The sequence below is a fragment of the Podarcis tiliguerta genome (genome assembly GCF_965153285.1).
Source record: "Podarcis tiliguerta genome assembly, chromosome: 1".
Classification (NCBI taxonomy): domain Eukaryota; kingdom Metazoa; phylum Chordata; class Lepidosauria; order Squamata; family Lacertidae; genus Podarcis; species Podarcis tiliguerta.
In genome coordinates, this window is record NC_139534.1 from 71,168,421 (window position 1) to 71,187,556 (window position 19,136).

General features: G+C 41.7%; 2 protein-coding genes across 7 annotated transcripts in view; one reads left to right on the forward strand and one right to left on the reverse strand.

The window, feature by feature from the left end:
- Nucleotides 1–315: 315 nt before the first annotated feature.
- On the forward strand, nucleotides 316–6,528 carry LOC310674923 (uncharacterized protein C11orf91 homolog). The gene is made up of 2 exons (XM_083434809.1): nucleotides 316–768; nucleotides 6,273–6,528. Exons 1-2 carry the CDS (start codon nucleotides 348–350, stop codon nucleotides 6,356–6,358), a joined length of 507 nt encoding a protein of 168 aa, XP_083290935.1. The 5' UTR covers nucleotides 316–347; the 3' UTR covers nucleotides 6,359–6,528.
- A 10,915-nt stretch (nucleotides 6,529–17,443) lies between these two features.
- Nucleotides 17,444–19,136, reverse strand: part of KIAA1549L (KIAA1549 like) — a 155,585-nt gene continuing 153,892 nt past the window's right edge. For all 6 annotated transcript variants that reach the window (XM_083398012.1, XM_083398016.1, XM_083398015.1 and 3 more), the window contains one exon: nucleotides 17,444–18,621. In XM_083398012.1, the coding sequence (XP_083254138.1) occupies nucleotides 18,337–18,621 (285 nt within the window). In that variant the 3' untranslated portion in view covers nucleotides 17,444–18,336. The remainder of the gene's footprint in view (nucleotides 18,622–19,136) is intronic.

Below are 19,136 nucleotides of genomic sequence, written 5' to 3' on the forward strand. Positions count from 1 at the left end.
TTCACACTTCAAATGCTGATAATTTTCCATGAGTACTTAAAAAAAAATCACGAGCTGCTATGGAAATGTAGAGCACTGGATTTAAGACTGGAAAAATGAGAAACCGAGCGAAACTGAAATTGACAGATTTACCCATTCCCACGTCTCTTCTAGTTCAGTAAAACCAGGTTCCACTTTTGTAACCCTCCAGCCATTTCCTTCTAAGGTCTACTTTCTGTTTCCTTAAAGTGACAGGCACAACTTGTATAGGATTAATCTATTTAGAACACTAAAAAACCCATGAATCTTCCAGATTCCACTGTTTCCATGGTGGCGGCAGTAGATGCAGAGCCATCAGGAGGAGCCTCATGAGCCACCAGCAACAGCCTCCTCCACCCCCTCGGCCACCACCCCCTCTATACTTCCCCTCCCTCTATGACCGAACCACACAGAGTACCACCCTTGCTGATTGCAGCCTTTGGAGGAAGCTCTTCGTGCCACTGCGAGGAGGAGAAACAGGGTCAGCTGGGCCTCAGAGACCTCCACCTGGGCTTGGACTCCTCCCACCCACCAATGAGCGCTGCTGCCCACCCCCCTGGCCAGCTGGTCTGGCCCCCATCCCCTATGAGCCATTGCGCTTCTTCTGTCCTGCTGCTGACAGCACACCCCAGCGTGGAAGTGGGGCACATCAGCAGCAACAGCCAGATGGAGAGATCTGTGAGCTTGGCATCCGCCTGAAGGAGCTGGAGCTGCTGGCACTCACTGGGGATGGCTCAGACCCACAGCAATGTGAGTAATCCAAAGGCTGAGATCCCAAAGCCTCTTTGTACAACCCCACCAAATATCCCTGAGGCTCTCTTGGTCTTGTACCATAATGATCCAGACATGTACCCTAACCATCCAGCCCAATGTCTTAAATGTAATACACATGAAAGATTTGGGGACATTGAACATGACATCTTACCCCTGCAATCCAGATTTTGAACTATTATACATCCTTTTCTTTCTTAGGTCCCCCACACACAATAAGCCTAGATAAAGTCACTTATTTGTTCTTTTCCTAGGAGTACGTAAGCTTGTTGATCTGAAGTTGTTTTTTTGAAGTGACAAACAGGGTTTCACCATTCCACCCACTCACCCCCTTAACATTCTATAATAAATCAGTAAAGAGATATTCCAAATTGGAAGACCCATTGATAAAAATACATACCAAGTCACTCTCTACACAGACAGCTTCTGTGGATGCAATTAAATGACCTGACATTTCTTATTGTTATTCTAATAATGCATTTAAATGCCCTGAGAAAAGTTCAAACTTTCTAATGCATCATCCGAGTGTTTTGGCCAAGAGATTGTAGCAGTTTCAAAATTGATTTTCATTTTGTAATAGTCCGGTTTGCTAATCTGAGAAAATATTTTAGAACCTCTTGTATTTGTGCAAATGAGCAATAGGCTCACCCCAAAAATATTGACGACAATTTCAGATACCAACCTGGAGGTCTTGCACAAGAAAATAGTTTTAAAGGCTTTAACATTAAGATGTGGGTGGTTTGTTGTGGCAAGCAAGCAGCCCAGGTCAGCTGTAGAGGTTTAGTGAGATCTAAGGGGAGAGCAGGAGGGAGGGGTGGCTTTGGTCAAGGGTGTGGATGGAGGTGGGAGTAGATGGGGTTGGTGAGTGATGCAAGCAGGGAACAGCCCCTTGTGTGTCTGTGTGTGGATAAATAGATATGGATGGGCACTTTAAGTCTTGTTTCATTGCTACTATTTACATATATACTTAGTTTTAATGTTTCTTGTTATTTCTATTTTTATTTTGCATACCATTTTGAGACACTTTGGTGACAAATAAATGACCTGGAAGCATCCCCCAGTCAGAAGCGGAGCACCTATTTCCTCTTCTTTATTTAGCCCCAAAAAAGGAGAGAGAAGCATGGGGATACTTTGGCAAAGAAATATAACAATCAGATAAACTTCCAAGTGGTGTTAGATCAGGGGTCAGCAAACTTTTTCAGCTGGGGTCTGGTCCACTGTCTCTCAGACCTCGTGGGGGGCCGGACAATATTGGGGGGGGTGATCAAATTCCTATGCCCCACAAATAACCCAGAGATGCATTTTAAATAAAACGACACATTCTACTCATGTAAAAACATGCTGATTCCCGGACCATCTGCGGGCCGGATTTAGAAGGCGATTGGGCCAGATCTGGCCTCCGGGCCTTAGTTGCCTACCCATGGGTTAGATATATGAGCAGCAGTTAAAAATAAGCAGAAGAGGGGTGGTAATTAAGGAAATGCAGCTTAATAAGGACTAAATAAGACCCCCACAGAGGGATGTGTGTGGAAGTTGAAGAGTGTAAGTTAAATGATGATAATTGTATAATTGAGTACTAAGATATATAAAATGCATTTAAAAAAAAAAAAAACATTTACTGGGATCTCAGAGATGGAGATTAGCATGAAGCCAGTCAAACACTTTGCCCCAGTTTTGGAAGTATATCATTGATCCTTATTACAAGACTTGGTGGGTATCTTTTAACATTTTAGTCTAAGACACAGTTTCTCAGCCTGGTAAATGTGTGAAAATGTAGTCTATCCACCAAGGTTCTTACACAAAAGAATGAAATAGGGAGACTGTAAAGACTTTGAAACAGCAAATGTCCTGTACTAATTAATATGAAGATAGATAATGACTTTCAGTGGATACTGGTATAAGGTAGAACAGATAAAAGCATTATAAAATATCTTGAATGGAGCCAATACTTGTATAAACGAAGAGTACACACTGTATGGAATATAGCAACAAACATGCATAGGATCAGGTTACTCTGTGTATTTATCTGTGGAGGCAGTGGTTGAGGGGATCACAGGATGCAGGGGCAGATTTAGGGCTGTGTCAGCGGTGCGCACACTGGGCACTGAGCTGAGGGGAAGCTGTCTCTTTTAAAAAAAAAAAATAATAATATTTATTGAGATTTTCCAACAACATAACACCAAAACAAAACATATCCACAAAAAACAGAGAAGAAGAAAAAAGGAACAGAAAAAGAAAAAAAGGAAAAAAGAAAAACAAAGAACAAAGAACCCTCTTCCCCATCCCCCAACACAAAAATCCCAAAAAACAAAACACAAAAATACCCCACACAACACAAAGTCTCACATTCCCTTTTTTCCTTTAACTTGTTTCCATGACTTCCTCCCACCTCCCTCTTTATATTCCTGGTTTTAATCTAATCGGCAAATTCCCTCCAACTTTTGATGCTTTTTCCCTTATTTACCTTTACCTCTTTAAAAAAAAAAAAAAACAATAATAATAGAAAAAGAGAATTTATCTTAAAACTTCTAATCTTAAATTCTATAATTATATACCCTTATATCTTAGTTTTTCATTTTCCTTATCTTACTCCTGGAACCAGTTAACTTCCTTCCGTCATCCCCTCAAAATACTTATTAAAACCATATTTTGTCAAATTTTACTTAATAATCTCCAATTTTTCCCCCCATCTCATCCCCCCGGTTTCGGGTGCTGCCAATCCTTTTTACAAATTTTTAAAGTCTTTCCAATCCATAAATTCAGTCCATCAGCCAGGTTGCCTGGTGTCCGAGGCCTTTAAATCATCTTTCTGGCCTGTCTGGAGAGTCTTTTTCGAACTTAAAATTATGTCCCAAACCACATTCCCCTCAACATCTCCTTTAACCTTTGTGAACAAGCTTGCCCGAACTCTGTAGTTCCTCTTGTAGACCAAAGAATTGTCCAAAGTTTGCTCCACACTCTCTTTAAGGTTGCTAAAATTCACTTCTTCAAACTTTCTCAGAGTGCCAATTTCCAAGATATATCTTATCAAACCTGTGTCTCTTAGTCCATACATGGCACTCCTTTTCCAGATCTGTCCTTTAAACTCTTTACTCTCATAGTCCACTTTTTGTCCATCAACTTGAGGCTCTATTACTGTATTTTCCACCAGAGATTCCTCTTGTAAAGACGGAACCTGTTCTGTTTGATCCATATTCTTCTCAGTTGTCCTTCCTTGTTGGTTTAATTCCAGTCCTTGGGCCGAGTTTAATAATTTTTTCCCTTCTTGAGCCAGGCTGTGCACATTTTCCTTCAAATCAAAGATGCCAAATTCCAAAATAGACAGTTTTTTTTGAAATTGCTCAAACAGAGCTGCTATTCTTCCCTCCATGTTCCCAAGTCTGTTCTTTCAATGTTATCTTACTGTCAAGGTCAGATGCTTATTTAGTCTGTAAAGTTGCAGCCTGTGTGAAAGTTTCTATCCAAAAGTATAACAACTGTAACAATCCAACATGAGTTTCTGTAACTTTCCACAGCCACCTGATTACAGTTTCCTTTAGTTATTTTTCATCCACCTTTCAAAAACAATTGTCATTTAACTCCTTTTTTCCTTTCCCAAACAGTAAGCAAAAGATTCAGTTCTCTCTTAATCCTTTTCTTCTTAATAATTCTTAGTAATTTATTTCTTGTTATAAAGATTCTTTTTCTTGTTTTGGCCGCCCGGTCCCGGGCTCGAGATGGTAAAAAATAAGTTCAAAGTACCCTGCTCTGCAGGACTATAAACTGTTAAAGCGATCTCCCCCTCTTCCCTGCTTCCGAGGGGGGGTTTAAAGGGCTTAGGTGACAGATTTGTTTCCTTGTGAAGTACTTTTTAAAGGCTCCAGTTCTCACACTTTTGCCTTGATCTTTCTACAAAGTGGAAGGTGGGCTTCCTGTTTTAACCTTCCATCTGATGCCGAATTTCAGTAATTTATAATCCAATTTCCGTTTACTTACGAGAGTTTCTTTAGTCCAAATGTCCACAGGAAAAGTTAGCGCTTCCTGACAGCAGCTGTGCAGCTTCACTCCCCGAAAACAGCGATCGATCCAAAGTGCCGCGCCGCTCACCCCACGTCGCTCCGGAGCCCGTAACCGGGTCTCCCCGCGAGTAAGGGAGGCGCTACTGGCACCAGCCGGATCCCAAGTCCACGGTCTTCCTCCGACCGTGGTTTTTAGCGGGTCTCCGCCTCGCCGTAGGCGGTCAGACCCTTCTTTTCAGAGAGCAGTCTCCTCCGAGACGAAGGAGGTCCGCCATTGCCAGGCGCGCCAACCCGGAAGCCGCTGTCTCAAAGCCAAGTAAGAAAGGCGCTGGGCTTTGGGAAGCAGGTGTGAGGGCTCTGACAGGGTCCTAAAGTCCTCCTACCCAAAGCCTAGTTTCCCAGCTTTAGAAAGTAAGTAGGTGGGCTCTAGGACCCTGTCAGAGCCTTGTGCCTCCTTCCCAAAGCCGGGCATCTCCTTAACCACCTTTGAGAAGGTAGCTCAAGGATGCAGGGGGGGGGGCAAATTTTGCACTCACACAGGGTGCCAATGTACCCAGGTCCACCACTGCTGGGTGGTTTGCATTTCTTTAAGTGAAATAATGCACATCAAAATCTCAGGGTAGGAGAGACCGTAAGATCATTAAGTCCAGGGTCTAAAATTACCTGGCTGCACCGCTGATAATGACTATTTTATAGTAATATTTATATTTTATTGAAGTGATTTCAGTTAAAAGAAATAAAGTGATACAGAAAAAAATAAGGAAAGGTGAGGGGGGAGAAAAAAGAACAACAAAGATACGTAAAAAGTGTGTGTTTGTGTGCATGCGCGCACACACACACACACACACAAATGCAATATATGATATTCCCATCCATTCAGATATATATATATGTGTGTGTGTGTGTGTGTGTGTGTGTAAAGGTAAGGAGACCCCTGACCATTAGGTCCAGTCATGACCGACTCTGGGGTTGCGGCGTTCATCTCGCTTTATTGGCCGAGGGAGCCGGCGTTTGTCTGCAGACAGCTTCCCGGTCATGTGGCCAGCATGACTAAGCTACTTCTGGCGAACCAGAGCAGCGCATGGAAATGCTGTTTACCTTCCCGCCGGAGCAGTACCTATTTATCTACTTGCACTTTGACGTGCTTTCAAACTGCTAGGTTGGCAGGAGCAGGGACCGAACAAAGGGAGCTCACCCCGTTGCGGGGATTCGAACCACCAACCTTCTGATCGGCAAGTCCTAGGCTCTGTGGTTTAACCCACAGCGCCACCCGCTTTAGAGTAAATAAAGTGCTGGACTAGGATCCATGAGATCCAGGTCCAAATCCCTACTAGGCCATGAAGGTTGTATTTTAATATCAGTACATCAAAGGTCAGTATTAATCAGGAGTTGTGTGCTTGGATTTTACATTCTTTTCTCAAAGGACTGCGCATTTGCATTTGTGGTTGATGACTAACATGTGTCATGTTCCATCCCTGTTTCTAGATAAGCTTCTGAAGGCACTGAAAGATGAAAAGACGCAAGATGTAATGACAGGACTGACTCTGAAGAAACATTTGCCGGCATCATGAGGGCTATTTACGTCTAGCCTCACCTTCTTCTAATGGACTCATTTGTATTATGCATGCTTCTAATGACTCTTCCTTTTTAATCCTACACTGCCGAAGTGGAAATTTCCAACTTATTCTTCAATTAGCATTTTGTACATTTCCCCAATACTAATATACATTTCAAATACAAAGTTTCAAGTCTGCAATTTTTCAACAGATAGCTGAATGTGTGCTGTTGACATCGACACCAACATCCTGTTTGTTTCAGATCTCTGACTGCGCCATTCATGACAGTGTCATGGACTGGCTGGACACAGAGGAGTGGTGGGAGGCACCAGCTTGGGAACTCCCAAGGGATGAAGGCTCAGAACCAGGGAGCTGTGGTGGGACAACAAGGAGTGGTCAGAGGGAGAAGACTGGGAGGAGGAGGAGGAGGTGCCTGAAGCTGAAGAGGTTATAGGGTTTAGTGAGCAGGAAGAGGCTGTGGCAGAGAGCAGCCCAGAATCAGAGGCAGAGCTCAGGCAGGCTACTGAAGAAGCCAGGGAGTCTCCCCCTCCTGCTGCAACCAGCTCCCCTCCTCTGCTGGTTTCCTAGGACCCAAAGAGGTACGAAGAGGGTGGAACAAAGACAGTAATGGTGGAGAAGTCTCAGGTTCCTTGGGAAGGACCTGGAGGAGGAGGAGATTTAGAGAGCTGTAGGAAGGCAGGGACCTTCAGTCCTCACAACCGCTGCATTGGGGCAAGACCTACTGGGAAGAGTTGCTGTGCTCACTAGGCCTGAGCTGTTTCGTTTCTTTGAATAAAGAGTTAATTTCATTGGCACCTTGTGAGTTATTGCTGACCTGCCCCCGACACCCACCTCAACGGTATGCAGTGCAGTTCTGCGTATAAAAGAAAAGGCTCCAGTTCCTCCTGTCTTCTATATCCTCTCCACTGTATTCGAATCCTCTTTGGAGAGCCGGTGTGGAGTAGTGGTTAGAGTGCTAGACTTGAACGTGGGAGATCAGTGTTCTAATCCCCACTTGCCTATTGAGCCCACTGGGTGACTTTGGGTCATTCATTGTCTATCAGCCTAACCTACCTCACAGGATTGTGAAGAGGAAAAGAATTGAGCTCTTTTGAGAAGAAATGCACTAAAAGCAATAATAGCAATAATAAATAAAACTGCATATTTTCTATGCAGTTGGAGGGGAGGGAGTGATATGGCAGAGATGGTGCATGGGCTGCCTCCTACTCAGAAGTAAGCCCTATTCGCTGCAAAGGGACTTCCCCCCAGGTAAAAGAGTTCCACAGCCCAAGGAGGGGTGCCAGAAATGAACAACAGAGGAAGCAGGAAGAGGTTGAGGCACGCAGGAGTGAGGGAAATGTGATCTGTTTATGGGGAGTAAAAGGTATGGGAAATAACAAGACAATAGTGATATGCCAAAGACACGTTCAGGGGAAAGCATATCAGAAAAACTTTTGGGTTGGGAGAAAAGTTGGGTTTTGCTACAGGACATCTGAAATGTGAGCAGATGAGGGAACCCTCACCCCAAAATGCTGGAACAGGCAGCGTTGGAAGTGAGATTTTGGGTGGTGCCGATGGGGCTATGGAGAATTCTCATTTTTAAAGATGTACTTTATCCACTAGATGGCAGTGCGCAACAATATTTATACATTTGGAAAATTTTACAATCCTTTTTTTTTTTAACCAGGTGAGATGGCCTGTTCTAACCTTTCCTCCATTTATGAAACATTTCAAATCAACATCTTATATTCCACATCACCTCTTTCACTGGCAACAAAACAATCTGCCAAACAGCTGTAATCTGACACTTTAGGACTGATCAGCTGCAGAAATGCCACTGAAAATAGTTTTAACATGCCTGAGGATCTGCACGACAGGATGTAACCCAACAGCTGCACCACGTACCAGAGGGTTTTTCACCCTGCTGTTTTCATCTTGGAATTGTGTCTAGAAGGTGGCCTTATGGCTTGCAACATCTGGACTAATTTTTGACTAGTCTTTATTTTTATTTTATTCTTATTCTTATTTTTTAATTTTACCTCTTCTCCCCATCCCCTGCTTTGTATTTGGTGAAGAATTCTGCATGACTCAAGAGCTTGCCAATATTTTGTGAAATTTCAGCTGGTGCTCATAAAAGGTATTGCCCAACTGTGGATTTTGTTGTTAAAAAACTACTTGCCAAAGGGAGGGGAGGCATTACAAGACAACGATATAGAACATTTCTTCCTTCCATCTCCTCCCCAATTACTTGCCCTCCTCAGGACAAACATCCTAAACACCAACCTTTGGCAAGGAAAGATCTCTCTGCTGAAGATGCTGGGCCCCATCTGCACTACACATGTAAAACAGTGTCATACCACTTTAAACAGTTATAGCTTTCTCCAAAGAATGAATGCTGTAAAGTTAAACATGCTGAGAGTTGTTATAAGGCCCCTCTTCCCCTTGGTGAGCTACAATTCCCAGAGTGGTTAACAATCAACCCCTATTCCCAGAAAATTCTGGGAATTGTGGCTGTCTGAGGGGAATGGGGTGTTCTAGCAACTCTCAGCAGCCTTAAAAAACTACAGTTCCTAGAATTCTTTAGGGGAAGCTATAACTTTCTGTATTATAAGTGGTATGATACCACTTTAAATGTGTAGTGCAGATGGGGCAACACTGGGATCGTACACAATACTGGGCTAGGCAGGCAGATAGTCTTACCTGACAGAAGGCAGCTTCCTACATTCCTCAGGTGCTCAGCACATGAAATTTTGCATCCTTGACCAGGAGCATCAGGTGTGGCAGGGCAGAGCTGCCCTCCTGGCAGCTGCATTGCTGCAATTTATGTGGGTGCGGCAAGGACAGGGGCAAGGTCAGGGCTGTGGAGACTCACTGAGTTAATCCAGCACTCTCACTGGTGCATCTAGGCACCTCTAACCCTTGCCACCACCCTGGCCACAAAAGCTGCAGAAACGCAGGAGTTAAGAGACTGGCTTCATCTCCACCACACCAACCATTAGTGGAGTGAGGTTCTGGAATGGAGGCTAGGGTTCTGGCATGAAGAAGCAATGGCTACTCCACTGTTTCTAATGGAGTCAAATACAGGATTAGAATTGTGTGTCTAGATAGGGTTGCTACACACGGGGGGGGGGGGGAGAGAGAGATTAGCAGATGCCTCATATAAGGACATAAGAAGAGCAGTGACCAGAAGGCCAGCAAAATTAGTTCCTACTGACTGGTTCTCATGTGAGACAAGAAGACACAGATATTCTCTGTTCCCTAATATGAAGCGGAGAGCTTCTGGACAGAGCCCTGCAGACACACCTTTCTTATAATCCAGTTAAACCACTCATTCCAAAACACAGCAGGGTAGGAGTAACTGAGCAACTCGGACAAAGCCCGTTGTTGTTGTTAACAACAAGGAGGCACAGGGAGGCATTTAAAGCACCCGTTGTCTGTGGCTCAGCTTGCATGAGAGAAAATGGTTGGCAGTCTCCACTATGAAAATGGCAGGGCTTCATTGTTGCCTTAATTGCTGCCTTCACTGGGAAGATGAAGAGAATTAAAGAGCACAGTAGAGGCCTATGTTCAGGGAGCTGCACCCCAAGCATATGTCTATATTATTCACTTAGAAGAAATTATAAACCACCTAACCAGGAAGAATCTCCAGGCACCGTAACATGATATAAAACAATTGTCAACAAGGAAAATTTAAAATCCAAATACACCATACGAAATTGTGTGACTAGGTAGGTTTGTTGAAACATATTTTTCTTTTCCGTTCTGAAGGTGTTTAGCGTCAGAGCGTAAGTGCCCTGCTGAATCAGGCCCAGGGCACCCTGTTTTCACAGTAGTCAAGCAGATTATTATGGGAAGGCTGCAAGCAGGACCTGAGTACAACAACACTCTTTCTACCTGTGATTCGTAGCAAGTGGTATTCAAAGGAATGGTGCCTCTGACAATGGAGGGAGAAGACACACATTGCAGCCACTGATAGCATTGTCCTACGTGATACCTAAAGCAGCAAAACAGGGGTGCATGCCTAATGTAAATATTAATACCCACCGGCGTGAAGGGAGGAAGAGCCCTTTGTCAGGTCTTGCACAGTCAGGGTTGCATAATACAGAGGAAAACAAGGAAGAGAAAATATACTAGTGGCCTGATGAGATTCCCCAGATGAACCTCCAAGGCTTTCTTGTCCGTCCCTACTTTAGAGAGAAAATTTCACATAACAACCGGGGACAAGGGCACCAATTCCTATCCCACATTTTTCAATTATGCTTGTCAGAGTGTAATTGTCAGGTACAATTTATCCTCATCCTGGAATGCATTCTTCTAAATTGACCCATCTATCTAAAGTGTAATCAGAGAAACACCATTTAGAGAAAGATTGAACTTGTAGACTTTTTTTTTTTAATAGCAACATTCTGCATGCTTTCATTTCAGGATTCTTAACCATTCAGTCTTTTTTTAAAAAAAATCAAATCTCTACAGTGTATCACCCTGGCAGACATCTCTGAGTGGAGATACAATAGCCTCCGGCACAGAGTGTCTACAGTGATATTCATGTCCTCCCTCCCCAGAATGCATCAAATTCTTCCACTTCAGAAATCCAACACTGTTTTGGCTTCTCAGTGATGGGAACAGTTAGATACAGAAACCATTTAGAGACAAGGAAGTGTTTGAGGTTTATTTTGTCACAAGAGAAATATGTTAGCTTCCTAATCAGTTTGTTCTAGTGATCCTACTCATGTTAAATGAAACCTAAAACCAAACATAAACCCGTGTGTGTGTGTGTGTGTTTAAATGGAAGTATGGATTATCAAGTTTATATATATAAAAAAACACCTTAAAGTTTGACACTACCTCTGTTCACACTAAGAAAGTACATGTGATAAATTTAACTTCTGTTTCCTTGTGACTTTAACTCTTCATTTAAAGGGGAAATAACACTGCTTTATTTGAGAATAATAAATATATTACAACCAAAAGGTTTAAAAGTGACGAGGAACCTGTGGCCCTTCAGATATTACTGGACCACAACTCCCATCATTCCCAGTGGCCAAGCTGTTTGGGGATGAGAGGAGTTGGAGCTCAAAGGTATCTGGAGGATCAGAGGTTCCCCATCTGAACTTAAGAGTTAAACAAGTGCAGCTGTTCTTTCACTCTCCATAGTGACAGGAAAAACTGGTGTGTGCTTAATTTTACCCTGTCTCTTTTGGAATACATTCACCTATGTCAGCTAGAGCATGCTGTGAATTTTAACGAAATTATGAATTCACTTCTACATAAAGTGAAAGCGTGTGCCTGGGGCAGATTAGCCAGTGCTTGTGAGCTTATGAACCCCTCCCCGCAAAAGCAGTTTTGCAGCCTTTAAAGGGATTCTGGTTGGTTTGGTGATTGAAATTAATGATCGTTACAAACAGCTCTTTGAAGGATTAAAAGAAAGGACAACAGCCCACCCAACAGAAGTGGGGTAGAGGAAGACCAATGACACAATCCATTGTGGAATCTCTTCTAAGTTCCCAATATGTTCTGAAAGCAGGAGGGGAGGAATGTGCTTGAATTCTTTTTAAAAAGCAGTCTATATGCACTCTTGGAGAAGCAAGCCTAAAAGTAAGTCTGAAATAATAATAGTGGGGTCCTGGAGACCAGGCACCTTAAAGTCCCAGGCTATGTATCCTCAAGTTCAGAAAAAGTTCAGAGCAGAGTGAAGTGCACTTAAGGATTTCTTAGTATTACCATGCTGTTGCAGTAGTTTCATAATAAATGTATGTGATTTCATTGTGCTGCCTGAAGTACACTTCAGTAGGTATGGCGTTCTGTTCAGAAAAGGAATGTTATTTGATTGTACCCAGGCAAGGGAGCGGAACCAGAATAAATGTATAATACTTCTGCATGAGGCATGTATTTCTATTTGTTATGTTGCAAGGCTCAAAATTATTTTCTGCAAGAGCCTGTCAGAGATGCTGAAACACAGAGAGGGAGGGAGGGAGGGAGAGAGGGAGAGAGAGAGAGAGAGAGAGAGAGAGAGAGAGAGAGAGAGAGAGAGAGAGTTAAAACTCTGAAACACGGACTTGGTTATCTGTGGCTTTGAGATTCTGAAAAGGTTCCCATGTACTGACCCTGAGTGTCCAATAGCCAGAAGAGTCTTTATAGGTTCAGAGAGCCTAGTGACTGCCATCAGAAAGTATGCATATACAACTTCATAAAGAAAGGACACACACACACACACAATAGGGTGTATAGCCCTGGATATGTCATATTTGAAAGTATTGTAAGGCTGTAAAATAACAAAGTATTATTTCCTGCAAAGGGGACTGTGAGGGGAAAATACAATGACTGCATGCTGCTGTCTGAGGTAAAATTGGAGACTGAGGATTTATACAGAATATGGGTTATATGTGGGTGTTTGCTGAATAGACCAGATGATGCTGCGAGCAGCGAAAGAGACCCAAGAGCTGCTGAGATTCCTATGAAAGTGAATGGCATGTGAAGAATCAGTCCTGAGGTAAACCTAGGTGTGCCAGCAGTGCTGAGGAGATCTTGCCCAGCTGGTAAAAGAGAAATTCTGGAGAGACGCTTAAACCTATAAACACCCCAAAGAGTGGATTGGGCAAAGAATCAGGGTATATCGGCTGTTCAAGATGTCAGCAAGGATTTCTGATTCCCATCTGCTCAACAACAAAAAACCTGTAGTCTGATGCAGCACCCTGATGTACCTTCATCTCTGAGCATCACTGTTCCCTAGCTGTAAAATGGAATTTTATAAATTCTGTTATAATTTGCTGTTTCTTAAAACTGCAAGTACAATTGTCTCCATGCTGTACTAATCACTTCTCTCCAAGTTTCACTATTCTACATCTGAAAAGTATTAGTATTAAATTAGTTGCCTTCAACCAGATCTTTGTGCAGTAACTCAGATGTAGATTTGTACTTATTTAAGTTATCCCAGAATCACTGCATGCAGTCAGTAGCTGGTTTTGCCCCATAAGCCACAATTTTGTACCTATTTCCAGTTGGTGGAATGATCCCACAAGCCTGAGGTTGTCCATTCCTGAAATAGTCTAAAGGGTTGGCAGATCTTGGCTGCCAAGGCATAGCGAGTGGCCCACCAGTCCATGGCAAAATTGGGCACCTCTTCAGTGTTGCCATTTCTCCATTCCAGTGCTAGCAGAGAGAACCTTAACTCCTAAAGATTGTGTATTACCAACTCATCTAGCTGTGAATGGAATGCTGGAAATTGATTGGCCTGCTATGAAGGAAGTGTGTTTGGTTCAGCTGGGATTTAAAATTCATAGGTGGCCTAAATCTCAAATATCCCCTTCTTAAGCAAGGCATTCAATGAGCATTGACCATGCATGAATAGAATTAGCGCAACCCACCTCAAACCTGTTTCAGCACTGAATGGCTTCTGTCACCCTGGCTGATCTTCATAATGAGAGAGAATTGGAGCTGGAGAGTATGGCATTGTTTACTCTCTCACAGTGACATTCAGTATCATCAACCATGGCATCCTCCTAGAGCAACTCAGAACTGCCTCTCTCCATATGAACCTACCCAGACCCTCAGATCATAATCAAAGACTCTTCTTCATGTGCTTCTTCTATGAGAGGTCTGGAGGGTGGCAAAACAGAACAGGGCTTTACTGCAGTGGCTCCTCTGTGGAATGCTCTTCTCAGGGAGGTCCATCTGGTGCCTTCATTACTCATTTAGGCGCCAGGCAAACATTCCTCTTCAACCAGGCCTTTGCCCGGTTATTATCTTATACCCCTTTCAAATGGTGGGGGTATTGCTTTGTGGGTTTTTTGTTCTTGTTTTCATCATGTATTTTGTGCTTTTATATTGTACTTTTAAGTTGTGAACCGCCCTGAGAACTGCGAGTGAAGGGAGGTATACAAGTTAAAAAATGAAATAAACTGAGGGCTTGGAGTTGGAGGTACAGTCATGCAGGGGTTCCACTCCTACCTGCATTTCCGGCCATTTTCAGAGAGTGACACTAAAGGACTCCTGCTCAGCCCTACGGCAGCTATGAGGTTCAACCTTGTCATCCCCCATCCCCGCCAATGTTTAATGCAGCTTATGTTTTTAAATTGGACAGAAGCTAGTTTCAGGGGAAATGCACCAAACAGCAGTACCAAACTCCAGGATAGATATGGATTGTGGCTAATGTCATGTGTCCATGGTTTCAAACACCAGCAATGGGAGTGCACTGGAGCCAGAATAAATGGCAATGTGTACGCAGCCTTTGAGTCCAAGATGAATTTGTGTTACAAACATGAAGCACCATTCAAGTGGTAGCTGACTTATACTGACTGACAAGCATGTCTCTAGTATGCATGGAACCCATATATTGCTGTCAGAGTTCTTATAAGATCACTGGTTCAAATATGTCAATATATCTACCCTTAGCCATGCAGCAATTTTCAACCAATAAAGCTCACAGACTTTAGACACCTATCATTAACTGTTATTGCGCATATAACGTAAGGGTTTTTTGTGTACGCTTATCTTGCTTAAACAATATATTCAGTCATTTTCGAGTAAATAAAGTTGCATGTAAAAGCATTTAGTGGTTAGAAGAAAGTCATTTTCAAAAACATCCCAAGGAAAAATATGCTTTCAAAGGAGGTTTTCTATAGTATTACATGCAGCCGCCTATGCTTGCAATATGAATGTCTCTGCACAGGGGTGATCTCTAATTGAAAAACTGTGTTGCAACTATTGCCATACAAAACGTTTAATATATATCAAATTATTTATACACCATATTTTGACTCCATGATTGCATCGTGCTCACAGATACCGTATGTTAAGAGTATCCTCTTTCCAGCAATGTCCCCTTTAGTCTTGAAACAATTATCCTGCTTGCAACTTCTACAAATTACACAAACATGTTACCAACAAAATGAATTGCTTATTGAATAAGGATATTATGACAACTGTATCTACGAAGTATGCACAGAGGGCAGGTTTATAAAATACTTACTTAGATAATTAAATTGTAAATGATACAATTTAAAATATGTATTGTTTGAATGAATTAGGATTCATCAGTATTTCCCTATGACAAAATATATTAGCCAGAAACCAGTGCAAAATTATGTGTCCCATTGACTTAGGTAAGTATAGCTCCATACTGGATTAGGACTATTTAAGTGAATAGCAGGTTTCTTTTTAATAATGACTTCAAAAAGTTACCACATAATCCACTTTTCGATCTCTGTCTTGCAGAGGCCTCAGGAATGAAATTAAATTTATGGACAAGAGGCCAAAGGGCTTAAAACCCTGAAGGAATTTATACTTAAGCACCTTGCATGGCTGATATTCAAGATTCTAAAATGTAACGCTTCTACAAGCCTTCTAATTTGGTTAGTTTAAAGTATGTTTTCAAACAAATAAATTTACATTCTCAACTAAGTAAAACTGAAATTATTAGTATGATTCAAAACCTAATGTAGGATTTGATTAGTACTAAATTGAGCTATTTTCAAAATAAAATTAAGAATCCACTACAGAGGTGTTTAGTTCTGTTTAACTGAAATATTAAATAGTTGATATTAAATTCCCAACAAGCAGCCCTCAATCTGGGACTATGTTCCTTCTTACCTCATGCTGCCTGCCTCACCCACTCCCTGGAGAGGGATGCTGAAGCAGAAAAGTCATAGGGTGTTAGCAGCACCAGAGGAACATACCATCAAGCCAGTGTGTCAGAAATTCACCTACATTAATCAGGATTCAGTTGTCCTTCCTTCAAGTAGATGGAACAGTGATGTCAGAAATTCACCTACATTAATCAGGATTCAGTTGCCCTATTTTTAATACCCACTGTTGACTACATTTTTGGAGCAAACAACAATTGAATACACATGATGTGAATGTATTGCAATGATACAATTAGTTTTGATTGGCTAATAGATTAAAAGATCATTTTTATTAGACTTAATCTTATGGGTGACTAAGTTTCTTTGGTTCTTCAATACAGCTGTCTCACTAGCCTATGTATATATCACTCAGTTGATTTTAAAATTATTTTTGCTGGTAATTTATGGTTATTTATTTTCTTTTGTAGGTTGATCATTTCTATAAATATACACTAACTATTTATTTACATGATGATTACAAAAATACAATTTTATTTATATGCAATTTATTGAAGTAACAAGAAAACAATGACACCAAAAGGTTCTGCGATTACTAGGACCTTTGGCAAGGACTTATTATATATCATGACAGTTAAGTTCCACACTTGGAAATATATTTTTCATATTTAACGTGTTTGCTTAAAAATTCTGTGCTTTACTTTAAACTGTTTCTGTTTGTTTGTTTGTTTTGTTTTGTTTGTCTGCAGTAGTAAAGACCAAAGAAACTCACCAGGGGGAAAAAACAAAATCAGCTGATCAGAGGACAAAGTTGAGGTTGAGGTTGAATAAATAGGCTCAAGGGAATGTTTACTCTGGTAGACATCAATACATGCAGTATGATACCCCATAGGCAATTTCTATTTGCCCTAAAGTTACATTATAAATTAAGGAACTAAAATGTGTGTGTTTTTTGTAACAGTCCACCATTTTTATTTTTATTTTGCAGCTGCCCAAGGGGAGCCAGCAGAGTTTCATTCTGCTATTTTTGAGGCTGTGTTTTCATGACAGTGCAACAGAACCATGAATGACTTTTAGCTTCCAGAACTTGCAGCCCTGGGTTTGGCAAAACATCACTTCCCACACTGCCACTCATAGCAGGGATGGGGAACCTACAGCACAGCAGAGACTGTTTGACTGCAGCTCCCATCCTCCCTAACCACTGGCTATGCTGGCTGGGGCGGATAGGAGAGTTAAGAATTCAACAACATCTGGGAGAGCTGCAAGTTCCCACCCCTGATTCACAGAACACTGTTTTGTCTCATAGATTTGTTTACTTATTTACACTTTAAGAAAAGACTGTAGTCAACCCCCAGAGATATGGTGATTCCTTAAGTTTGCGTAGTCATTGGTTGAGTGTAATCAGAGTCAGTCTGCTAAGCTGCTTCTGGCATCACTTCACTGGACATCATTGTTTACAAGAGAAGGACAGAGCTCTGGGTGAAACAAGAGGGTTGTGTCTTAAAAAAAAAAAAAAAAGCAGGTGTATTCATTATTCCAGACTGAGACAGACTCAAGGTTCTCAAATTTACCAGTTCCGCCATGTGTTCAGAATGAAAACCTTTTTGAATGTAGGGCACATTCAAAGAATTTGTTTTCACTGGGAGGTTCCAGGGAGCATTTCTGTTTTCTTTCCCATTTCACAGTGAAGAGAGACAGAGCACTGAAAGCAATTCTGTGCAACTCAACAGTAACATTACACCAGCTCTTTAGACACCATTTATGCTAGTGTGCCTCTTTACTGTTCTTTTCCTCTTTGTCAGTTTTGGATTATGAGCAACGATTGTGACTTTGGGGATATTTACAAAGGACTCTTCACATCAGATTTGTACGGTTTAAATGTGGTCTCTAGGCAGAGCTGAGCTCTATTGCTTTGTTGCCATCAGTCTTTTTGATACTGTATCAGCTGAACTACAGATATATGAATATATGGCCCTTAGTTTTCATATTATTAATATGGTTTTTTCTGAATAAAAAAATTTACTTTTTTTACATGCACAAGTTGCTACAGAATGATCTATATTTGTGCTTCCCAAGCTCTTAACATAATGGAGTATTAGACAGGCAGATGGTTGAAATAATGTCTCCAACAACGAAGGCTTCATGGAACAAGAGGTATGTGACAGACAGTTGCATATCATAAATATAATACATCAATATTTTACAACGGTAGCCTGGGAACACCTGCCTTATAGGTAGAGAACTGATCGTCAGACTGACTACTCTATTTACTCACTTTTCTTTTTAATCCAGTGTTGATTGTTTCAGAATAGGAAAAAAATGGCATTGCTTTGGCACAAGCCACAAGAAGTCTGAATTAACAGCTAGAGGGCCTACAAGTGATGTGATGCAAACTTTCACTGCAAGAAGCCATCAGACCTGAAATTCAAACATGTCTGTTTGTTTCTTGGCTAGCTTAGCAACTTCTTCTCTTATTGCCTTCACCAGAGCAGCTGTGGAAAGGTTGTTGAGTGGGCTATCCAGTGGGTAATTTTCTGTTAGGCTCTGTTGAGAAGCAGCAGAAGGCGGCAGTGGGACTTGTTCCAGGCCAGAGTGCATATTTGCTGGTTGACTGTATTGACGAGGAAGTCTTGAAGGAGAGTGGTTGTGTTGGTAGCGTGGCCGTGAATAAGCTTCTATGTAGCCAGGAAGCGGGACCTAAAGAAGATATTAATTAGACAAATAAATTGCCCTAAGGTTTGCTCTTAAACACAAGACATAATTTGTCCAACGGTTGCATGCGGAAAGAGGCTACTTGTGGGCACAGTCAGAAAAATAGCTATGTATTTACAAAAGCGATTTCTGAGTGGAAATTATTGCATAGATTATTTGCAACAATTTTGTGAGTTGCCCAACCTGCTCCATTTCCAAGAACCATTTCATGGTAGCAAACTATTATTTATTTATAAAACTTTAATGGCACATACTGTAATGTAATACAAAACTCTAGGAGGAAGCCTCAAACTATGCACCTGCTTTCTCAGAGGGTGTGTAACCCAATCTAGATCCCAATCCCAGATCTGGGAACTGCCCATCCATAGAGTCTCCATATTATCTGGATTCAGTCACAGTTTATTAACCTCATCCAGCTCACCAGCTTAGGACACACACAGCTATTCCTGATTCACATGCTATACAGAAATAGTGGTGGTATACTGGCAGCATATATTAAA

Excerpts from the sequence above, each read along its gene's own strand:
- LOC310674923 (XM_083434809.1), top strand. The coding sequence starts at position 348 with ATGAGCCACCAGCAACAGCCTCCTCCACCCCCTCGGCCACCACCCCCT. Across the intron at positions 769-6,272 it reads TGGCTCAGACCCACAGCAAT|ATAAGCTTCTGAAGGCACTG; the intron begins GTGAGTAATCCA and ends CCCTGTTTCTAG.